The sequence below is a fragment of the Alosa pseudoharengus genome, unplaced genomic scaffold (genome assembly GCF_046254945.1).
Source record: "Alosa pseudoharengus isolate Yale_2024_CS ecotype anadromous, Long Island Sound unplaced genomic scaffold, YU_APseudo_1.1 YU_APseudo_1.1_scf_6, whole genome shotgun sequence".
In the NCBI taxonomy this organism is placed as follows: Eukaryota; Metazoa; Chordata; class Actinopteri; order Clupeiformes; family Clupeidae; genus Alosa; species Alosa pseudoharengus.
In genome coordinates, this window is record NW_027468848.1 from 35,602,477 (window position 1) to 35,620,265 (window position 17,789).

At 42.8% G+C, this 17,789-nt stretch overlaps 1 protein-coding gene across 1 annotated transcript in view; it reads left to right on the forward strand.

Moving 5' to 3' along the window:
* LOC143106771 (glutamine--fructose-6-phosphate aminotransferase [isomerizing] 1) overlaps window positions 1–12,268 on the forward strand; it is a 38,749-nt gene extending 26,481 nt beyond the window's left edge. The window contains exons 17-19 of the mRNA XM_076271245.1: window positions 928–1,095; window positions 1,653–1,814; window positions 9,722–12,268. Coding sequence (XP_076127360.1) covers window positions 928–1,095; window positions 1,653–1,814; window positions 9,722–9,766 — 375 coding nt within the window. The 3' untranslated portion in view covers window positions 9,767–12,268. The remainder of the gene's footprint in view (window positions 1–927; window positions 1,096–1,652; window positions 1,815–9,721) is intronic.
* Window positions 12,269–17,789: the final 5,521 nt, after the last annotated feature.

Here is a 17,789-nt window from a genome sequence, read left to right on the forward strand (position 1 = left end):
ACACACACACACACACACACACACACACACAAACTCTCTTAATCAAACACATACACACACACACCACCTGACACTAATGGTAAAGCTGAGTGTCTCCAGTTGGCTTCATGCAGCCCAGTACCACTCTGAAGAGTAATGCATAATTGCCCCCATTTTCCCTAAAGCTGTTAGGGAGGGGAGGTGGTGGTGGGTTGGGGGGGGGGTGCTTTCCATCACGCAAAGCGCTCCACTAAGGTCTTGAGCCTCGCAGGCTGGAATGCGCAGCCAGCCGAGGTGTTTTTGATCACGGTAGTAAATTAGTGCGCAGCGGCTATACAGGCGCCCTGATTGCAACCATATCCCCGCACTCATGCAAATGGATCCAGGCCCTTGGCTGCCTGTCGGCCCGACGGCCAGCCTGTAGTGATGAAGGGAGTCACGCAGCACGGGGGTGGGGGGGGGGTCAGTGATGGAGTCACATGACTGCAGAAGTCAGACAGCAGCAACAACAGAGAGGTCCATCACTGCTCCTGTCTCCGTGTGACCGTGCAAAGGAATCGGCCATTTTTAGGCCTGACTCATTGTAAAAAAATATGTCAGTACACTTAAACAACTTTGCTGCTTGAAGTATGCCATGTAAGTGCAGCACATGGCAACAAGTCCCTCTGCTCTCTGGTCAGAATTATGGTACCCAAACTCACATTCACTATCTGCTGGTTTGCATCATGGTGAACCCACAAATGCACACTGACATACAGGGATAAAGATTACACCCCTTTTACCTGCTGCCATAAATGCAGAGTGTGTCTGTCTAGCAGTGTTAAGAGTACTGCTTATAATTATATTGTGGAATGGCTTAATACAATATATGGACCTTGTTTACCTTCCCTTGGAATACAAGTAAAAGTATTTAAATGTTTGTTTGGTTGGTTGTTTTTTTGTGTAAAGAAAATCAAGGAGATCACGTACATGCACTCTGAGGGCATCCTGGCTGGTGAGCTGAAGCATGGACCTCTAGCACTGGTGGACAAGCTGATGCCCGTCATCATGATCATCATGAGGGACCACACGTACAACAAGTGCCAGAACGCCTTGCAGCAGGTGGTGGCACGACAGGTGAGGGCCGCAGGACATCTTCTAGAAGCTTCTACCACTTTGAGAAAACGGAGGCTCGGGGTCCTCTCTCTCTTCTTGCCTTTCTCTGTCTCTTTGTCTTTCTTTCTTCTCGTGCACACACTCTCATATTAATGCCAAAGCAATCTTGGCAGGTATACTCAATGACTTCTATTTTTTTCTCCCTCCTAATCTCTCTCTCTCTCTCTTTCTCTTTTTGTCTGTCATTTGTTCTCTCCCACCCCCCTCTCTCCCTTATGAATGCCAAGCCAATCCTGGCATGGCACGCTGGGAAGGCCACATTGTGTTTGTAATGGCACTGTGCATTTCTGCACTATGTTTCTTTTACACACCAATAACATTTGAAAAAGTTATGTGGCTGTGTCATACTTCAGGCATCTGAGCAACAGTTTAAATCCAAACTGGTGTCCATTTCTCCATTCTGCCACATAGACAAACCCTGACTCTCTCCTCTCCTCTCCTCTCCTCTCCTCTCCTCTCCTCCTTGTGCTCTGTTTGTTTTTTCACACTGATGTGTATTGTGTTTTTGTCCTGCTCAGGGCCGGCCTATCGTCATCTGTGACAAGGACGACTACGAGACCATCAAGAACTCGAGCCGCACCATCAAGGTGCCGCACTGCGTGGACTGCCTGCAGGGCATCCTCAGCGTCATTCCCCTGCAGCTGCTGTCCTTCCACCTGGCCGTGCTCAGGGGGTATGACGTAAGTAACCTCAAGTCCACACACACACACACACACACCTAAGCACTATACCATTAGAGGTCGAAAACTCTGGTCCTACCATGTATTGTGTGCACTTAACAGAGGTTGTTTCACTAGTTATCTAATCTACCTGGCTGCTGGTTTGGAGGAATATGTGGTATTTATCCAGCTCTCTAAGAACACTGGATTGAATATGTATGGTTTCAAAAGTGACCTGGATAAGACTATAAACTTTAGTTATTGGGTTAGCTTCAACTAGTTGGCAGCAGCTAGCCACCTTAAACTCGATATGAGGTGAGTTTGGTGAAGCTTTAGGGACAAGCCTTCCTTTTAATGAGCTTTGAATTAACTTCAGTTGGTTAGCAGGCTCCTAGGATTATATGATAGTGAAAAGAAGAGGATTGTGCTGCTCAATGCAAAAACAAAAAAGCTTATATTTAGTCAGGGTGGTGAAGCTCTGCAGATTAGCTTGGCTGTGTGTGGGTAACAGACTGCATGTTCTCAATATGATTTTGATTAATTAAAACTGATGAGGCCTCTGATGATTGCAACATGTCTGCATTTTTATGGACAACAATTAAGTTATTGAATGATATATTGACCATATGTTGGCCGATTCCTTCACACACCAGTGTAATACTTCCCTGGGTTATCGTAAACAGTCACAGATTCTTTAGTGCTCATGGGCTAAGTGCCTGCAATAAATGTGCACCTTTCAGATTACGTAAATGCTCCTAAGCGATGACTAGACCTGCGGCTGGTGAATAACTGATCGTGAAAGCTGCTTGTGCATTAGCAATAATGCGTTCACCAGTCTAAAACTATTTTGTTTTTTCTTTAAACTCCATAAGCAGCGACATCGAGAAGTTTCAGTCAAAACTGTTATATACTGTTTAAACCATTTTTGTCTTGTGTTATTTACAGTGTTGGGCAAGCTACTGAAAATTAGTAATTAGTTACAGTTACTAGTTACTTATTTTAAAAGTAATTGAATTACATTACCAGTTACTGTATATCAAAAGTAATTAGTTACTAAGGAAAGTAACTTTTAAGTTACTTTTATGTCTGCTTTTTAAATGTAAATATGAACAGTACTGAACAGAAACACAACTAGATGTACCGCAGAGCGGTACAAAATATGACCGCCACCCTGTCCAGCACATTTTTTTCCACAAAAATAAATCACGCTAAAAGGCCTATATGATTCTAACTGTCTCACTAAATTGCATTATCCACACTCAATTCTCACTGGTATCTGCTAGACAACAAGTACCAAAACATGATTAGTTCATAGATTTCACATGTAAAATTCATTTTATACAACCCCACCTCCATCTTGCCTGTTCATAATTCTGAGAAATTCTTGAATTGTGTGCATGTGTGCATGTACATGTTTATGTTATATGTGTGTGTGTGTGTGTGTGTGTGTGTGTGTGTGTTTGTGCGTGCTTGCTTGTGTGTGTGCCTGCGTATGTGCCTGTGCATGCAAGCGTACATATGTCTACTGTGTGAGTATGTGTCATACGTATGATTACTGTGAATGTATGTGTGTGTGTATCTGTTTGTGCACATGTGTGTACATGAAATGGGTTAACATGACCCCTGGAGGCAAACATACAGTCATCCTAGTCCCTACAGTTCTCAGGATATTCACAGAGAACTGTGTCTGCCCTACCCTCCTTTCGGGGGGTCCAGTCCAGCGGGGGGGCTACAGATCAAAACAAAAAACGACGGTTCCATGCTATCCATGTGGGGTTACATGCCCACCAAGTTTTGTGTACCCCGGTCTTTCAGTGTCCCGGGAATCCTTGTTGGTGTACGTCACTAAATGTACACATACATTATTTTATTGTAAGGCCCCCCATGAACGAAAGTACACAAAACTTGGCATGCATTCGGAGGGTGTCATAATGATCCTACACTTTTAATTTCGTGCAGTTTTGACCTTGTCAGCCAGAGATATTGTGATGAAAACACCTAATTTTTTGCTTTTTAATTTTTAACTAGGTGGCGCTATACATGAAATAAGTGGTAATGGGATGGGTTGACATGCCCCCTTAAGACCAACATACATAAAAAAGGTGGACCTCCTAGGCCCTACGGTTCTCGAGATATTTACAGAAAACTGTCTCCGGCCACCTACAGGCCAGTTGGTGTATAGTAACATAAATTAATTTATTGTGTGGCCCCCCATGAACGGAATTCCACAAAACTTGGCGTGCATACAGAGGGTGTCATAATGATCCTACACTTCCAATTTCGTGCAGTTTTGACTATGTTAGGTCACAGATACCTGCGATTACAACACCTCATTTTTACTTTTTTGTGTTTAACTAGGTGGCGCTATACATGAAATGAGTGGTTATGGAATGGGTTGACATGGCCCCTTGAGATCAACATACAAAAAAAAATGGTCCTCCTAAACCCTACGGTTCTCGAGATATTCACAGAAAACTGTGTCTGCCCTACCCTCCTTTCGGGGGGTTCCAGTCCAGCGGGGGGGCTACAGATCAAAACGAAAAACGATGGTTCCATGCTATCCATGTGGGGTTACATGCCCACCAAGTTTCGTGTACCCCGGTCTTTCAGTGTCCCGGGAATCATTGATGGAAATTTGGGCATGCGAAAAAAGAAAAAAAAAAAATATCTGACTAAACCTATATGACTGCCGCTTCGCTGCGCGGCGGTCATAATAAACATTTTTTCAGACCTATTTATTGTAACCAACAGGGCGACAGGCCTTCAAATCAAGCAGTTGTACAAAATTCCCTTTTAATACTTGAAACAAAATAACTGTCTCAGTCATTTGACAGTGTTTTTTTTTTACCACATTAGGCCCAATTAAATAAAAGTGATTGGCCTACCGTATTTACACTAATTAAAAGAGAAAACAAAGGTGCATATAATTGAATATAGTATAAGTGTATATGAATATGTGATTTAACAAAAGGTTAAAATGGTTTAACAAACATGCCTCATAAGGCAAAGCTAAATAGAGATGAGATTCTTAACAAACGAAAAAATGGGCTAACAAGTCTCATCTCTCACCTCTGACCAGTACCCACAACATTGCTAGCTCTCAAACCAGTTATTGTACCTCAAGCTTCTCAAACTTTTGATCTGAGAGCCTATTCCTGTTTGTAGAGAGAATCAGGTTCCCAAGGCTAAAGAGTCTTGCCACTGGGGCACTGGATGGAGTAGCTGCATTATATTTAAGTGATACTCTCCTTATTATGGGAAACTGATTCAGAGCATCCATCCCTGTGGCTCCTGATTTAAAGTAATCAGCTACTTCATTTTCAACAGAGACATAGGCGTCCTCCTCACTCTCATCAAAGCTAAAGAATTCATCCTCTTTGGTAGATGGCCGGCGCTGTGTTGTTGGGGTTTCCCCTGGGTGCTCATCCTGCTCTGGGACATATTTTCTGCATTCTGCTACTAGACTTGCTTTTACCAGGTCCTTCCTCTCTTGGTCACGCAGCCAACGTAACTTGAACTTGGGCAGGGTCGCAGCAGCCAGTAGAGCATCTTTATCCTCAAGAACACGTGCAAATCGTGTTTTGATTGCCTGAAATACATGACACAAAAGACATAACAAGTTTTAAAAACAAGTGTATTATACAATACAATATACTGTATTTGGCATAGCATAAATCTAACTACAGAGCAGTCTTGACCTGCACTTATAAATACTTCACATTATCTAGACACAAATAAAGGCAACTGAGCTATTGATTGTATAAATGTAATTGCAAAATAAAATAGCAGCTCTTACCTGAACAATTGCCTCTGGTAGGCCATCAAGGATTGCAAGGTGTTTTTTTAGAGTGGGCAAGAGTGTTCCGTAAAAACAATTGTCCTCTCCTTGCAGAATGTCAATAGCCCCAGTAAGTGGCTTCATCACAACACAATACTCGTTAAGGACCTGATGTTCCCTTTCACTGATGCATTTCAGCTGAAGTTGGGAAGATATTGTATTCAATTCGGCCACAGGTATCTCAGAAATTCGAGCTACCGCATCATAGAACGAATTCCACCTGGTGGTGCAAGGTACAAGCAGCTTCTTAGCAATAACGTTGACCGACTTGCCTTGTTCCACAGCTCTGCGCATTTTGTGGTAGCATTTCTGTAGATAGATTTTGTTTCCGGCTTTGACATTAGCCACTTATCGACATCAGTGCATGAGATTAGGTTCAATGTGTGCGATGCGCATCTGTGATGCGGGGGTAAAACCACGTCATTGAACTCGACAGCATTATCTAGCACATCCCCAATGTTTGTAAAAGTCGCCTCATCCTCCTCCAAATGATCTTCAGTGTCTGACTCAGGTGGCTGGTACATTTGAAACGCCTTGACAAAATTAGAACCATTGTCAGTAACAGTTGCTGTCACTTTGAGAGATAGGCCATAGGATGAGTCGATGTTGTCTATTTCGGTTACAATAATGTCATACGTATGTCGGCCCTTGAATCTCTGGCATGCCAGGGCTGATTTTCCACGAAGTATATTGTTCGGATTAATCCAATGTGCAGTTACACCTAGAAAGCTTTTATTGTAAACAGTCCAGATGTCTGCTGTGGTAGAGACATGTTGTAAACCCTCAAATGTTTTTTTTAGCTCGACCTGCATTTTCGCATATTCTCTGTCTAAATAGCTGGAAACGTCTTCCTGCACATTTGTCCCGAGCCTCTATTTATCACGGGTATTTTGCTTATTAGTTGCCTGAAGGCAACTGACTCGACAGTTGACAGAGGATGCATGTCATCGACAACATACCTCGCAATCAATTTATTCAGCTCTGCCTGGCTTATCGGCTGCACTGGAGACCGTGGCCTAAAGTCCAGCCTTCAACATCTGTAGGGCTGTCTTTCGCTACTAGCTTTGCGTGTTGTTTCAACAGGTGCTTCATAAGATTTGAATTGCTACTCTTAGATGTGGATAAGTTCTTTACACCTGCACATAATTTACAACTCACCACTACATTTTTGTCTTTAATTTCGACGAGCGAAAAGTAATGTCCATACTTCCAGGAGAGAAAGCTCGTTCTATCCGCACTCCTAGCCATTGTGTAGTTGAATTCTCATTGATTGATTCGATTGGTGTATCATTGCGCCACCAAGGTCCTGCAACATTAAATCAGAAGCAGCAAAGTAGGCCTATTTTGTCTTCTTGTCTGCAAGTGTTAATATTTCACAAAAGAGAGTAACGCGAGTAACGAACTCATTTAAATTTCAGTAATTGTATCTGCGTTACTTGATTTAAAAAAAATAATTTGTTACATGCTTGTTACTGCTAAAAGTAGTGGAATTACAGTAACGCGTTACTTTATAACGCATTACTCCCAACACTGGTTATTTAGTCTTTTGACTGACATTTGAGCTGGTCTTACATATTCAAGTCTTATCAAACTTAACCAGAGTCTAATTCTTTGACCCTAACACCTAAGCATTGGCTTTCTTGATACATAGTCCCAAGCCACATTGGAAATATGCACTGAATCCCTGATAAAGAAGATGCTTGAAGTCATTGGTGTGTTGCTGTAGGCCTGAACAAGGCTATTTATCTCGTCCTTAATGCTGAGCATACAGTGGTCGTTGCTTTCAAATGGCCACTTCAGTCGCGCATTACGCGGCGTGAAGCTGCGTGAAGCTTTAGTACCACTTTCAGCCACTGTGCGTCGCTCTGCCACTGTACATCGCTCTGTCAGCCTGCCTGCCGTCCCTTCTGAAAAAGCAGGAGGCTACCATTGAATATAATTGTTGCCGAGAGGAATCCCAGCCTACGAATTCAATAACAAAATAAATCATGCATAATTAAACATTACCTCGATTTAGGCTACTTGGATATGGCTTAAGGCTTGACTACACAGTGGTAACGAAAATCGAAATCTGCTTTTGATAGCCTACCGGTGCCGCTCCACAAAACGAAAAAATATCTTAATTTGCTGTCTACATTTTTGTCAGTGTTGGGGGTAACGCAACTACGCAAATCAAAACAGTGTCTTGTGTGATAATTGAGCCAGTAGAGAAATAACTATTCAGAATTAATCTGTAGCCTTGGGTAGGCTTCTGCAGAAAACAATGTTGTTGGCGATTTAATACTATCTGGCGATGTTTTTAACAGGCTACGCAATAGAGGCTTAGACAACTATGACCCACGTTTTGGTTTCGTAAATTAATTTGCCCTACTTCTTGACTGCAATGTAGTCAATTGACTGAATTAGCAATCTGTTTATTTTATTTTATGAAGCCTATACAGTAGATCACCTGCCAACGGAGGTTAATATGCTCTATATTTTGTCCAAATGATGTCTGTCTATCATCGTTGCACTCGGAGAAAACCAGAATGTTTAATTTGTCCTGCATTTCTTCTACGGCTGCAAATGGGATTCACTCGCAGTTAACCAAATATTTCTTTATTAGGGCAGGGCAAGCATATTTCTGGCTATTAAATTATTTAAAGTCTGTAGTGAAGTCTGTGTAGGGTTTTCCAGGCTCCATTTCTTTTTACGAGACACCCTGCTCACTTGAGACATCTGCCGGTTGTTTGGGTTGTTGCAGGGTCGTTGCAGCGTCACTGGAAAAATACAAATTAAAGTCGCGTGATACCGCGTGATCCCGTGCACGGTCGCGAGGTATTAAATTTATGTAGGCTATGGGACCGCCAGCGAGTGCGAGAACGAGTGAAAAGGTCAACACCTTTTCGTGTATTTTTTAAACGCAATTGTGTAAGTGACTATAAGGCTACTGGAGGAAGTGTAGTGGTTGCAGAGTGAAGATGTTTTTCACAGGTGTCATTAAAGGTGTGAAGGTGAAGGGTGTAGAAATATGCCTGACGTTTTCGTGGAGTAGCCGAGGCTTGAGATATGCAGGTACACGAGCGGTAGAATGAGAGGGAGAAAGAGTAACGGCTCATACACACAGTTGCGTGCGTTGCAGTGCTGGAGACGCATCCCGTTCACTTTACATGGGCTTACGTCATCTGTTGCCGAACTGAATTGTGGGTCTGTTGCGTCACGTTGCTCCCGTCGCTCGCGTTGAGAAGTCCAGCTGTTGCTGCACCGACTGACGGCACCAGCAAATCAAATTACGAACAAGCAAAAACCAGGCAGCACCAGCCAAAAAAATTACGGTTATACCTTAAGTAATTTGCATAGCTACCGTCGGGAACACCCACTGGCATGCGTTGACTGAACGCAACATAGGATGGCCATACGTTCATATTTAGGCCGGACATACGGATTTTAAAAGCCCTGTCCGGCGCAGCCTCAAGCCGGACGCTCATTTGTTCTCCTTTTTGGAGTTGCGCTGGGCTTCTAGAATCTTTGCTCGGACGCAGCATCGTTTCACAAACTATGGACACGAAGACTGCTTGTCAAATTATGTGCGGTGCTTCTGTCACTCGTTTGATAATTTGCTGCACAATTTATGAAGGAACCACGAACCGACAGAAAAAGAAAACAAACGTTTTCGCAATCAGGAAATACATGCTAAGATGTTTGCATCTCTCCAGCGTGTGTTGCTGGCCTAGCCTAAGTAAATATCTGTCTTTATATAAAAGTCTTTAAATTTGCACTTAGAAAATGTGCAAATACCCTGTCATTCAGACATGAGCTCATTCACATAGTGTCCGTCCGAAATACTACAGTAGGAAGGGAGTTCGGAGTTCGAAATGTCAGGATATGTTGTGAAGATATACGGCCAACTGCTTGATATCCGTAGAACATGCAGACTTACACCTACAGGTCTGGAAGCAGCTATTAAGACTGAGAAATGGGGTGGTTAAGATAGTTTAGCTTGAAAACATGCATTGGATCTCTAAAGCATCTCCAAAGAAGGAACAACACTGGAACTTAAGTAGCATTGTTTGGTGACATGTTTTCCCCCTTTTCTGTCCTCTTTCTCCAGGTGGACTTCCCAAGGAACCTGGCCAAATCTGTAACCGTGGAGTGAAGACGCCCCCCTTCCTCTCCACAGAGCCCCAGAGTGTGACTGTTCACCTCAAACACACACACACACACACACACACCAGTGCAGGAACCGATCTCACACTCAGCTGACATCAAGAGTGATGAGGAAATCAAGTCAACACATATAAGCATGTGTTGTTTAGTCTGACAGGTCTTTTTAAATGGAATTATTACTTTCATATTCAAGGACCTATACAAAGCTGTTTTTTCCTCCCTTAGATTATTGTACATGACTGTTTGTTTTTGTCAATTATGTTCCTTTCTTCTTTCTTTTCAGTGGTGGCAGGGTATGGGTATGCACTTGGTTGGCATGTAGCTGCTTTCGTCCTGGGATAACTGGACTTCTGACCTTTTAAACTCTGCTCCGGGGCCTGCTTTATCCAGATGTCATTTCCTCCGGAACTGTCTGTGGTTACAGAATGAGTCCACATTAGATAGTCACTAATGTCGCAGTCAGGAGTTCAGCCAGAACTCTTGGCGTTTCTCTCTTGAGCAGAGGGGGTTGGTGTTTGGATGTTACTAGGGGGAGATTTTCACAAATTAATAGATGTAATTGTTGATTACAGGACAGTAAGGGGGGGGGGGGGGTATTATTCTCTGTTGCTAAGTGGTAATAATGTAAGAAGTATGTGTACTCTGATGGTTGCTCTGTTACTTAGCCATGCTAGAATGATGTAAACATGAGGTGGTGAAGATGCGCTCGCCATCTTTTATATTGATTTAAGTGTAGTAGATCTGTAAACAAGAAATCAGGCAGCTACAAGCTCAGTTATTATCCAAAAATGGATATTACCCACAGTCCTAACATGTCTGTTTGTATGTGTGTCATCTGAATGCATTCCAGAGTGTGATGGGGAATTTTCCCACACAAGAAGGACATTTTTGCCAACTCTAAATGTGTGTGCTGATAGATCTGCCAGTGACCTTGTATAAAACAATCCTGCCTACAGAGTACATGCTGTTATTTAGATTTTATTATTTTGCAAGTAGTACAGAAGAGGCTAATGCAGGCTTGTCACTATTCAAGGGTATTGATGGGGGAGAGGAGGGTGTATGTTAAAATAGACGCCCAAAAGAGACGAGGGATCTGTGCAATGTATAGTTCTATACATGAAGTGCAAACACTTGAGACTGCACTACAGTAATGAGGGCCATGGTCTGCGGAGAAAATTTGTGTGAGAGACTCTTTCCAACATGAAACTGGGTCACCAAATCAAGAGAGAAATGTTTGGCCCGGTGATCGAGGCCAGTAATCTGAGACACAAGTCAGTCATTTCTGATTAGCGGATAGACAACCTTGTTGGTTCAGAGGAGTATGGTCTTTATTTGCTGCTTTTCGTAGTGATGATTTTTTCTGTTACAAAATCAAAACCTGGTACACATTTGCATACATCATGTGCTTGGCTGTGAAAATCAGGGTTTTTTCATTATTAGGGCCTGATTAAGTTAGTTTGAGTCGGTGTTGACTATTATTGCTTGGTTGTCTATGTTTGCATAGTTTGATGGCTCTGTTACGATTTTCTTTCTTTAAATAGTTATTTATTGATTTTTGTGTTACTTTTTAGTTTGTGGTGTTGCGTGCTTTGTCTAGTGTATGCCTTGTTACTGATGGGGCCCTAGTCATTATGGGTGGGGTCTTATGTTTACAGTAGAACAGCCAACAGCAAGTGAATAACCACATCTAATGAAGTTTGTTACTGACATTGTTTCGCCCACACAAGTTTACCCATACCGTGCCACTCATTTACATTGTCTTACCATGGGACCATTGCTTTATGTTTTGTTGTTTCTTTTTGAGTTTTGTTTTTTTTATATACTACAAAATATTTAGATTTTTTTATTTTGAATTATTTTGAAATATGTTTTTAATCAATTGCTTGTGTGCTCTGAAATGATCTTTGGATGCCAATGTGAATGTTACATACTTATCCCCCCTCATAACCATGCGTTAGAAACAGGTCAGTGAGAAACAAACCAAAAAAGAACAGTGTACATCCCAGTATGTTACTTAACCAAAGGTATTGTATTAAAGGCAGGGTTGATTTTGAAGGGGCTCCATTTTTTTGCAAAAGTAAAGTATACAGTGCAAAGTATACAGTGTAGTGTGTAAAACTGATTATTTTATGACGGGTAGCAATCTGATACATGCACAATCCATGATTTCCATTACAACTCATTCCTTTTTTTTTGTTTTTGACTTGTCACTTGAAAATGCTTTTATATGTAGTCTTATCACAAATGTAGCTGAACTGATTGCGTTAGTCATAATGTTACTCTTCACTTTACTGGTGAAGAGTGACAACGGCAATTAAGATGGAAGTAGAGATTAATTTACTGGCTATGAGTGTGTCTTTCATGTGTGATAGATTTTTAGTGGGAATGTCATGTAATTATGTGAGCCCTTTACAGCAACAGCCACCATGTCGTGGTTGGGTATGAGGACCTATTTATGATTACAACTGATGCAATAAAAAGTTATACTCAAGAGTGCGAGTCTGAAAACATTTTATTAGCTGTATAGCAACTCATTCTCTCTAAACCACCTCGTGCTTTTTATTGATAGAAATGTGATTTTGATAAAAATGACAACTCCATGAAGATAATACATATGAACACAAATTAAGAGAATGGCAGACATCTTTATTAAAATATCAAACATTCATTTAAAAAAAAAAAATACTTTAGGTCTAATTTGATTTACAGGGTAATTATAAAATGAAATTGAATCATAAAAAACAACTGAATCATGGCTCAAGACCTACTTAAAAAAAGTCTACACAATGTGCTAAAGGTCTAAACATTTTTAAATTGAACTCACAACACTATACACTATTTTTATATGTAAGTTAGTATTAATATGTTAACATTAATAAGACTCAGCCTTCTATGAGTGTTGTGGACCTCCCATCACTTCAGTGCCATGTTTCACCCTCTTTGGAACCGCATAGAGCCCAAATGGAGAGGATGATTGTCATGGCATAGCTATTCAGTATCCACAGGAAAACAAGTACTGGCTTTATGCATCCACCAAGAGCCAAAATGGCCGCCCACATTGACACACAGCACTGACCAAACACTGGAAGCGCTCCCAGCGTGCACTTTCTCAGTTTCCTTATAACTCCTTGTAACTGGAGCAAAAATGGATGACCGTGTCTTTCCCATGCCTTCGTCACGGAGGTCTGGTTAGTCAGACATAGGGGTATTGAGTTAATTTGTTCCATACTACTTTGCCTCGGCTCTTTGGCAACAGACAGCATGCACCACATCCATCGGTTCAGCACCAGCATGGCAGAGAGAAACTGTATGGTGCCTCTGGTGATGACCACAGAGGCCTCCTGCATGTCTGCACAACACTGGCACAGAGCAATCATGGCCAGCAGCGTGGACGTCGAAAGGCTACAAAAGGCCGACATGGCGCTGCAGTCAGGGCTGAAGCATTTTTTACAGACGAGCGGATCTTTGAACATCTGACTGAGATGTCTTCTCGGTGCGGTCATAGCACCCCGCGGATGTCTGTTTTTGATGTCCAGAGGCGTTAGCAGCACAGAAGATTTACATCCCCCTCAGACAAAAGAGAGGCTATAACATGTGGACTGGAGAGGAGATCAAACAGTGAAGATCCTCTTCCTTCCAGACAGAAAACACAGGCAGGATAAAGATCCGTCTGCAGGCCGTGTTGACAGTGGCCGAGCGGGACCACATTGATGCAGTTATCGGCCGGTCATCAGTGCTTTAGTGTCACAGAAAACGTCCCTTGTGAATAAAATAAAGGAACATTCTGGTCTGTGAGCTAGGTTATAGGCCTAAGCAGCCAAAAGCAGCATATAGGACCATTGATTGGCCTCATTTGTTGAACCCCCACCTCCTCAATAGGTTAGCCAATAAGACACTCTCCTGATGATTTCACTTAATTGTATGACATTTCTGCCAGGAGACACAAGTAAATGTAATTGGGAAATTAGTAATCGTCAGAACTCAGTAATTGTCATTTCTCCTCTCATTTGCTTTAGTGAATGTGAATATTGGGGAGACTTGCACTCTTGCAAAATCTTGCATCAGAATATCTGCAGAAACCCTAGTCTCTCTTTTTGTTTAAGTCTGGATCTTCAGTCCTTAAGGAAACTTTAAGGATCTTTTGTGGGTGTTCCTGTGGAACATTTGACAGATGATTTAAGAGAACTCTTAATAAGTGGAGATATTCTCTCCAATCCAAGGTGAAAAATATGAGGCGATAAAACTAACAGTTAGAGAGAAGACCAAAACAAGGCAACAGAGTATTTTCTTTCCCTCCCATGGCGGTTTACTCTTATCAGCTGAAATGAATGTTTACTCAAACCCCCCTGATCCAATGAAACTGATCAAATGGATCCAAATGTCAGAGATGAATGGGTGGACTAGACTTGTTTTTTAGCACTTGGCCTGGTTTAAGCAGGACACCGCTAGGTTGTCATAGCATCTGTGTAATAAAGACCTATTTTCATAGGCAGCTGGAGGTGTATGCTCTCTGCACTGGAAGAGAGGAAAATGAGAATTGTGGCCAGGCCTTGGTTTTGTGCCCTCACTGGGTGTTTTCAACAGAATCTGGTCTCTCAGTGGAGGATGGTTGACTTTTATTGTGTTGGAGATTGCTTCACAGTAACTCTTTTATTTTAGAAAAAGTGAGATAATCAGAGACTTGAAGAAATAATCAAAATGCCGTCAACTAGAACCCACTAAACAAACATTAGTATTGTTTGTTGACAAAGGCTTTATGATGGTTATTTTGATTACTTCTGTGTAAGGGGTGTTAGCTTTGAAAAGAGTGCACGCCTGATCCCTTCAAGTGTCTTTCCTCAGTGCATTCGCTCTAGTATCACTTTCTGGTTAATGTTGCACCATAAAGTTTATAGTCCTGTATCAACATTTGGCACAAAATGTGATGACCTCTCTCTCTGTGGTGGCATGCATGCATCACTTCTCAGTTTCCTCACAGCTCCCCGATGGCTCTCTTAGTGCTTGGAGTCTCATATTTAACCCCAAGGGTTTGCTGGCTTCCAATTCGTAAGTTTGAGGAGTCCTCTGGAAGGCAATAAACACAAGCTGCTCTTTGTTGTACCCCACTTAGAGAAAACAACTTCTCCCTTAAGATGTCAAAAATACAAGCAGGGATCGGTTTTAAGGTCCCATTTCTCATTGACTCATCACAGTTTAGCCCTGTTTAGCATGCCAGGGCTGAAAAGCCTCTGAGGCTTTGTGCACTTCTCCAGCACAGAACCACTTGACATGGAAAGATGTTCTTCTGCCCCACCAAAGGTATTCACCAAAAAATATTTTCCCTGACTCGGGGAGCCAAATCAGAAACCAAACCGCTTGTGGTGCTCATGAATAACGAAGCAAATGAGATTTGTTGGCATCTCTATCATGTGGGTGTGATGATGACCGAACTATTGGATAGTGGAAAAATCTCCCACCTACCCTTCCACCCTCACCCCACCCTCTTTCTCTCTCTCTCTCTCTCTCTCTCTCTCTCTCTCTCTCTCTCTCTGGCATTTTTCATCTCTTTCTGGCAGCGCTGTGAGTTTTGAATAGCTGGCTGTGTTGCCACTGATGTGTCGATTATTTTATTGGCCAGAGAGAAAAGTAGGTCAGCAACAGAGGGGACTGCATGCGGCCCACAGCAATCTCTCTCCTGGTTGCTGAGAGGTATTTCCTCCTCCTGCAAGGTGACTCGGTCAGTAAGAGCCTGTTCATTGCTGCGCTGCATCAGTGAGATTCACAGTCCACTGTGAGCAAAGTCAGCTCAATGCACGTATCCACATAAATGTGATTGCAGGCCTATGGCAGGGGAAAAAAATAGGTCCCCTGGGAATTGTACAGCAATTGTTTTTCCCGACTTTATTTTTCTGCCTGACCGCACCATTGAGGTATGCGTGCGCACGCAGAGGAGACGTCTTTGTTAATGCCTTTTGTGTCACCAGAAAGTAGATTTCTCTCCAGCTCGTTCATTTAAAAGATGGTGACGTCTGTTTTCTTTCCCCCTTTATGTCAGCAAAATGGGTCAAACCGAAACATGCATGCAGGCAGTTTGGTAAATCAAGTCCAGTGGGTCTCCGCTGAGCGGAGGAGTGGCGAGAGCAGATGGGGGTTTGGAGCTCTTGGCTCCGGTTGCCGCAGCAACAGGCTGCAGGCAGGGTCTACAGAAACCGAGCTCGCCCAGAGGAAAGGCAGCGGACCCGGCGATGAAGGTGCGGAGAAGATTGATGAGGCCTCGGCTACCTGACAACGGCTCTCCGCAGCGCTCCTGACACTCAGGGAGTCCAGACGGTTGGTCGAGCGCAAACTCCTGCCAGTTAAAACATTTCTCATGTTTGGCACTATATTGGAGGACATGCGCAGACGCGGGGTAACCCCTACAGCTGTGCTTCCTATTTCTGGGGCTCAGTTGAAATGGAAAATTCAGAGGTTTAGTGAAGGTTTAGGCAGAGACTTCTCCACCCCCCACCCTCTTCAGCTATCTGATTTCATGAGTTGACTAGTGTCTCCTGGCTCTTGAATAGTGGTGAGCTGATGAGCAAATCCACACTGTTGATATATACCCCAGGAGACTGACCATCTGGACATGGACAGTATGGCTCAACTATGCAGACAGTATATACGGCCGCCTTCCCCCACCGCCTGTGCAAGCTGACTGTGTGTGTGTGTGTGTGTCTGTGTGTCTGTGTCTGTGTCCGTGCGTGTGTGTGTGTGAGAGAGAGAGAGAGAGAGAGAGAGAGAGAGAGAGAGAAAGAGTGAAAGTAAAAGAGAGAGCTGAATTGTGGACTGTATGTCTAGCTCAAATAATTCCATCAGGCAGAGAAATCATCTCCACGGGACTGCTTTTCCCATTGCATCCAAATATTTGAGGTATCCAGTGAAATGAACCAGATAGAACCACCTCATACCTTGTGTGAGGTTAATTGCACAGAGATATTGCAGAGGCAGATCATATGTCCTTATTTCTCTTAAGCAAAAACTTTCAATTATGTCATGTACAATTTGTTCTGGCATTCTTGCTTTTCTCTAGCCTGTCTACATTTACTGAGGATTGGATGGACTCTAATATTTTCCGAGATAGCTCATTCTTATTGTGCATGTGACATAATTCAACACAAGGCCCATCTGGATGCTGTTAGCTCGGCCATTCTCTTTCCCCCAGCACACTGGAGAAGTGGACTGGTCTTTCTACTCGGATGAAATGTCAAACTCACTCAGGAAGACACCCTTTTGGCTTTGCACCCCCTGGACTTGTCCCCATTGAACTCAGCCTACCACATTCTCTCTCTCTCTCTCTCTCTCCAGTTTGTTAAAGAAGCTAAGACGTCATTTTGAGCATCTGCATTTGCAGAACTGGAGAAATAAATATATAAACAGAACCAAGTCAGGCAGCTGTGTTGTGAGAAAGAAAATGTGAGTGAAATGTGTTGCTACAACGCTGGAGCCAGAGGAGTCTTACCTTTTCCAACTGACTTTTTTTTTTGTCAGTATAACTAAATGGAGTGGCAAATCAAGCCTTAATGGTTGGTGAAAACGCTCTCTTCCAAAAACGTGTTTGTCAGGAGGAAAATGTGTTAATGTCATTTGGATCTGCCACTGAGCATTTCGCTGGTGTTGGGCTGGGAACTGGGGAACAAGGTGGGGCCTAATGCAAGGCATGAGATTACTGACAAGCTCAAAGGCCGGTTGAAATTGAATTCCCATGTGCTAAGTTTACAAAAAAAAGTTAATTCTCTTTTTTTGTACCTCCTCAGAAGAATGACATCTGTACATGATTTGTGAATATTACAGGTCAAAAAAATAATAAAAATGATCACCGTATAGGCTACTGACCATACACCGCATTTCAAGAGAAATATGACAAAATGAACAGCTTCACTTACCCTCAAAGCCGACATCCCTCTCTGCACTGAGGGCATGTATCATGTCAGTACATATACGCACACAAGGTGGCGGTGTGAGGGAGATCTCTCCCAACCGCGGGCAGAGAGAGG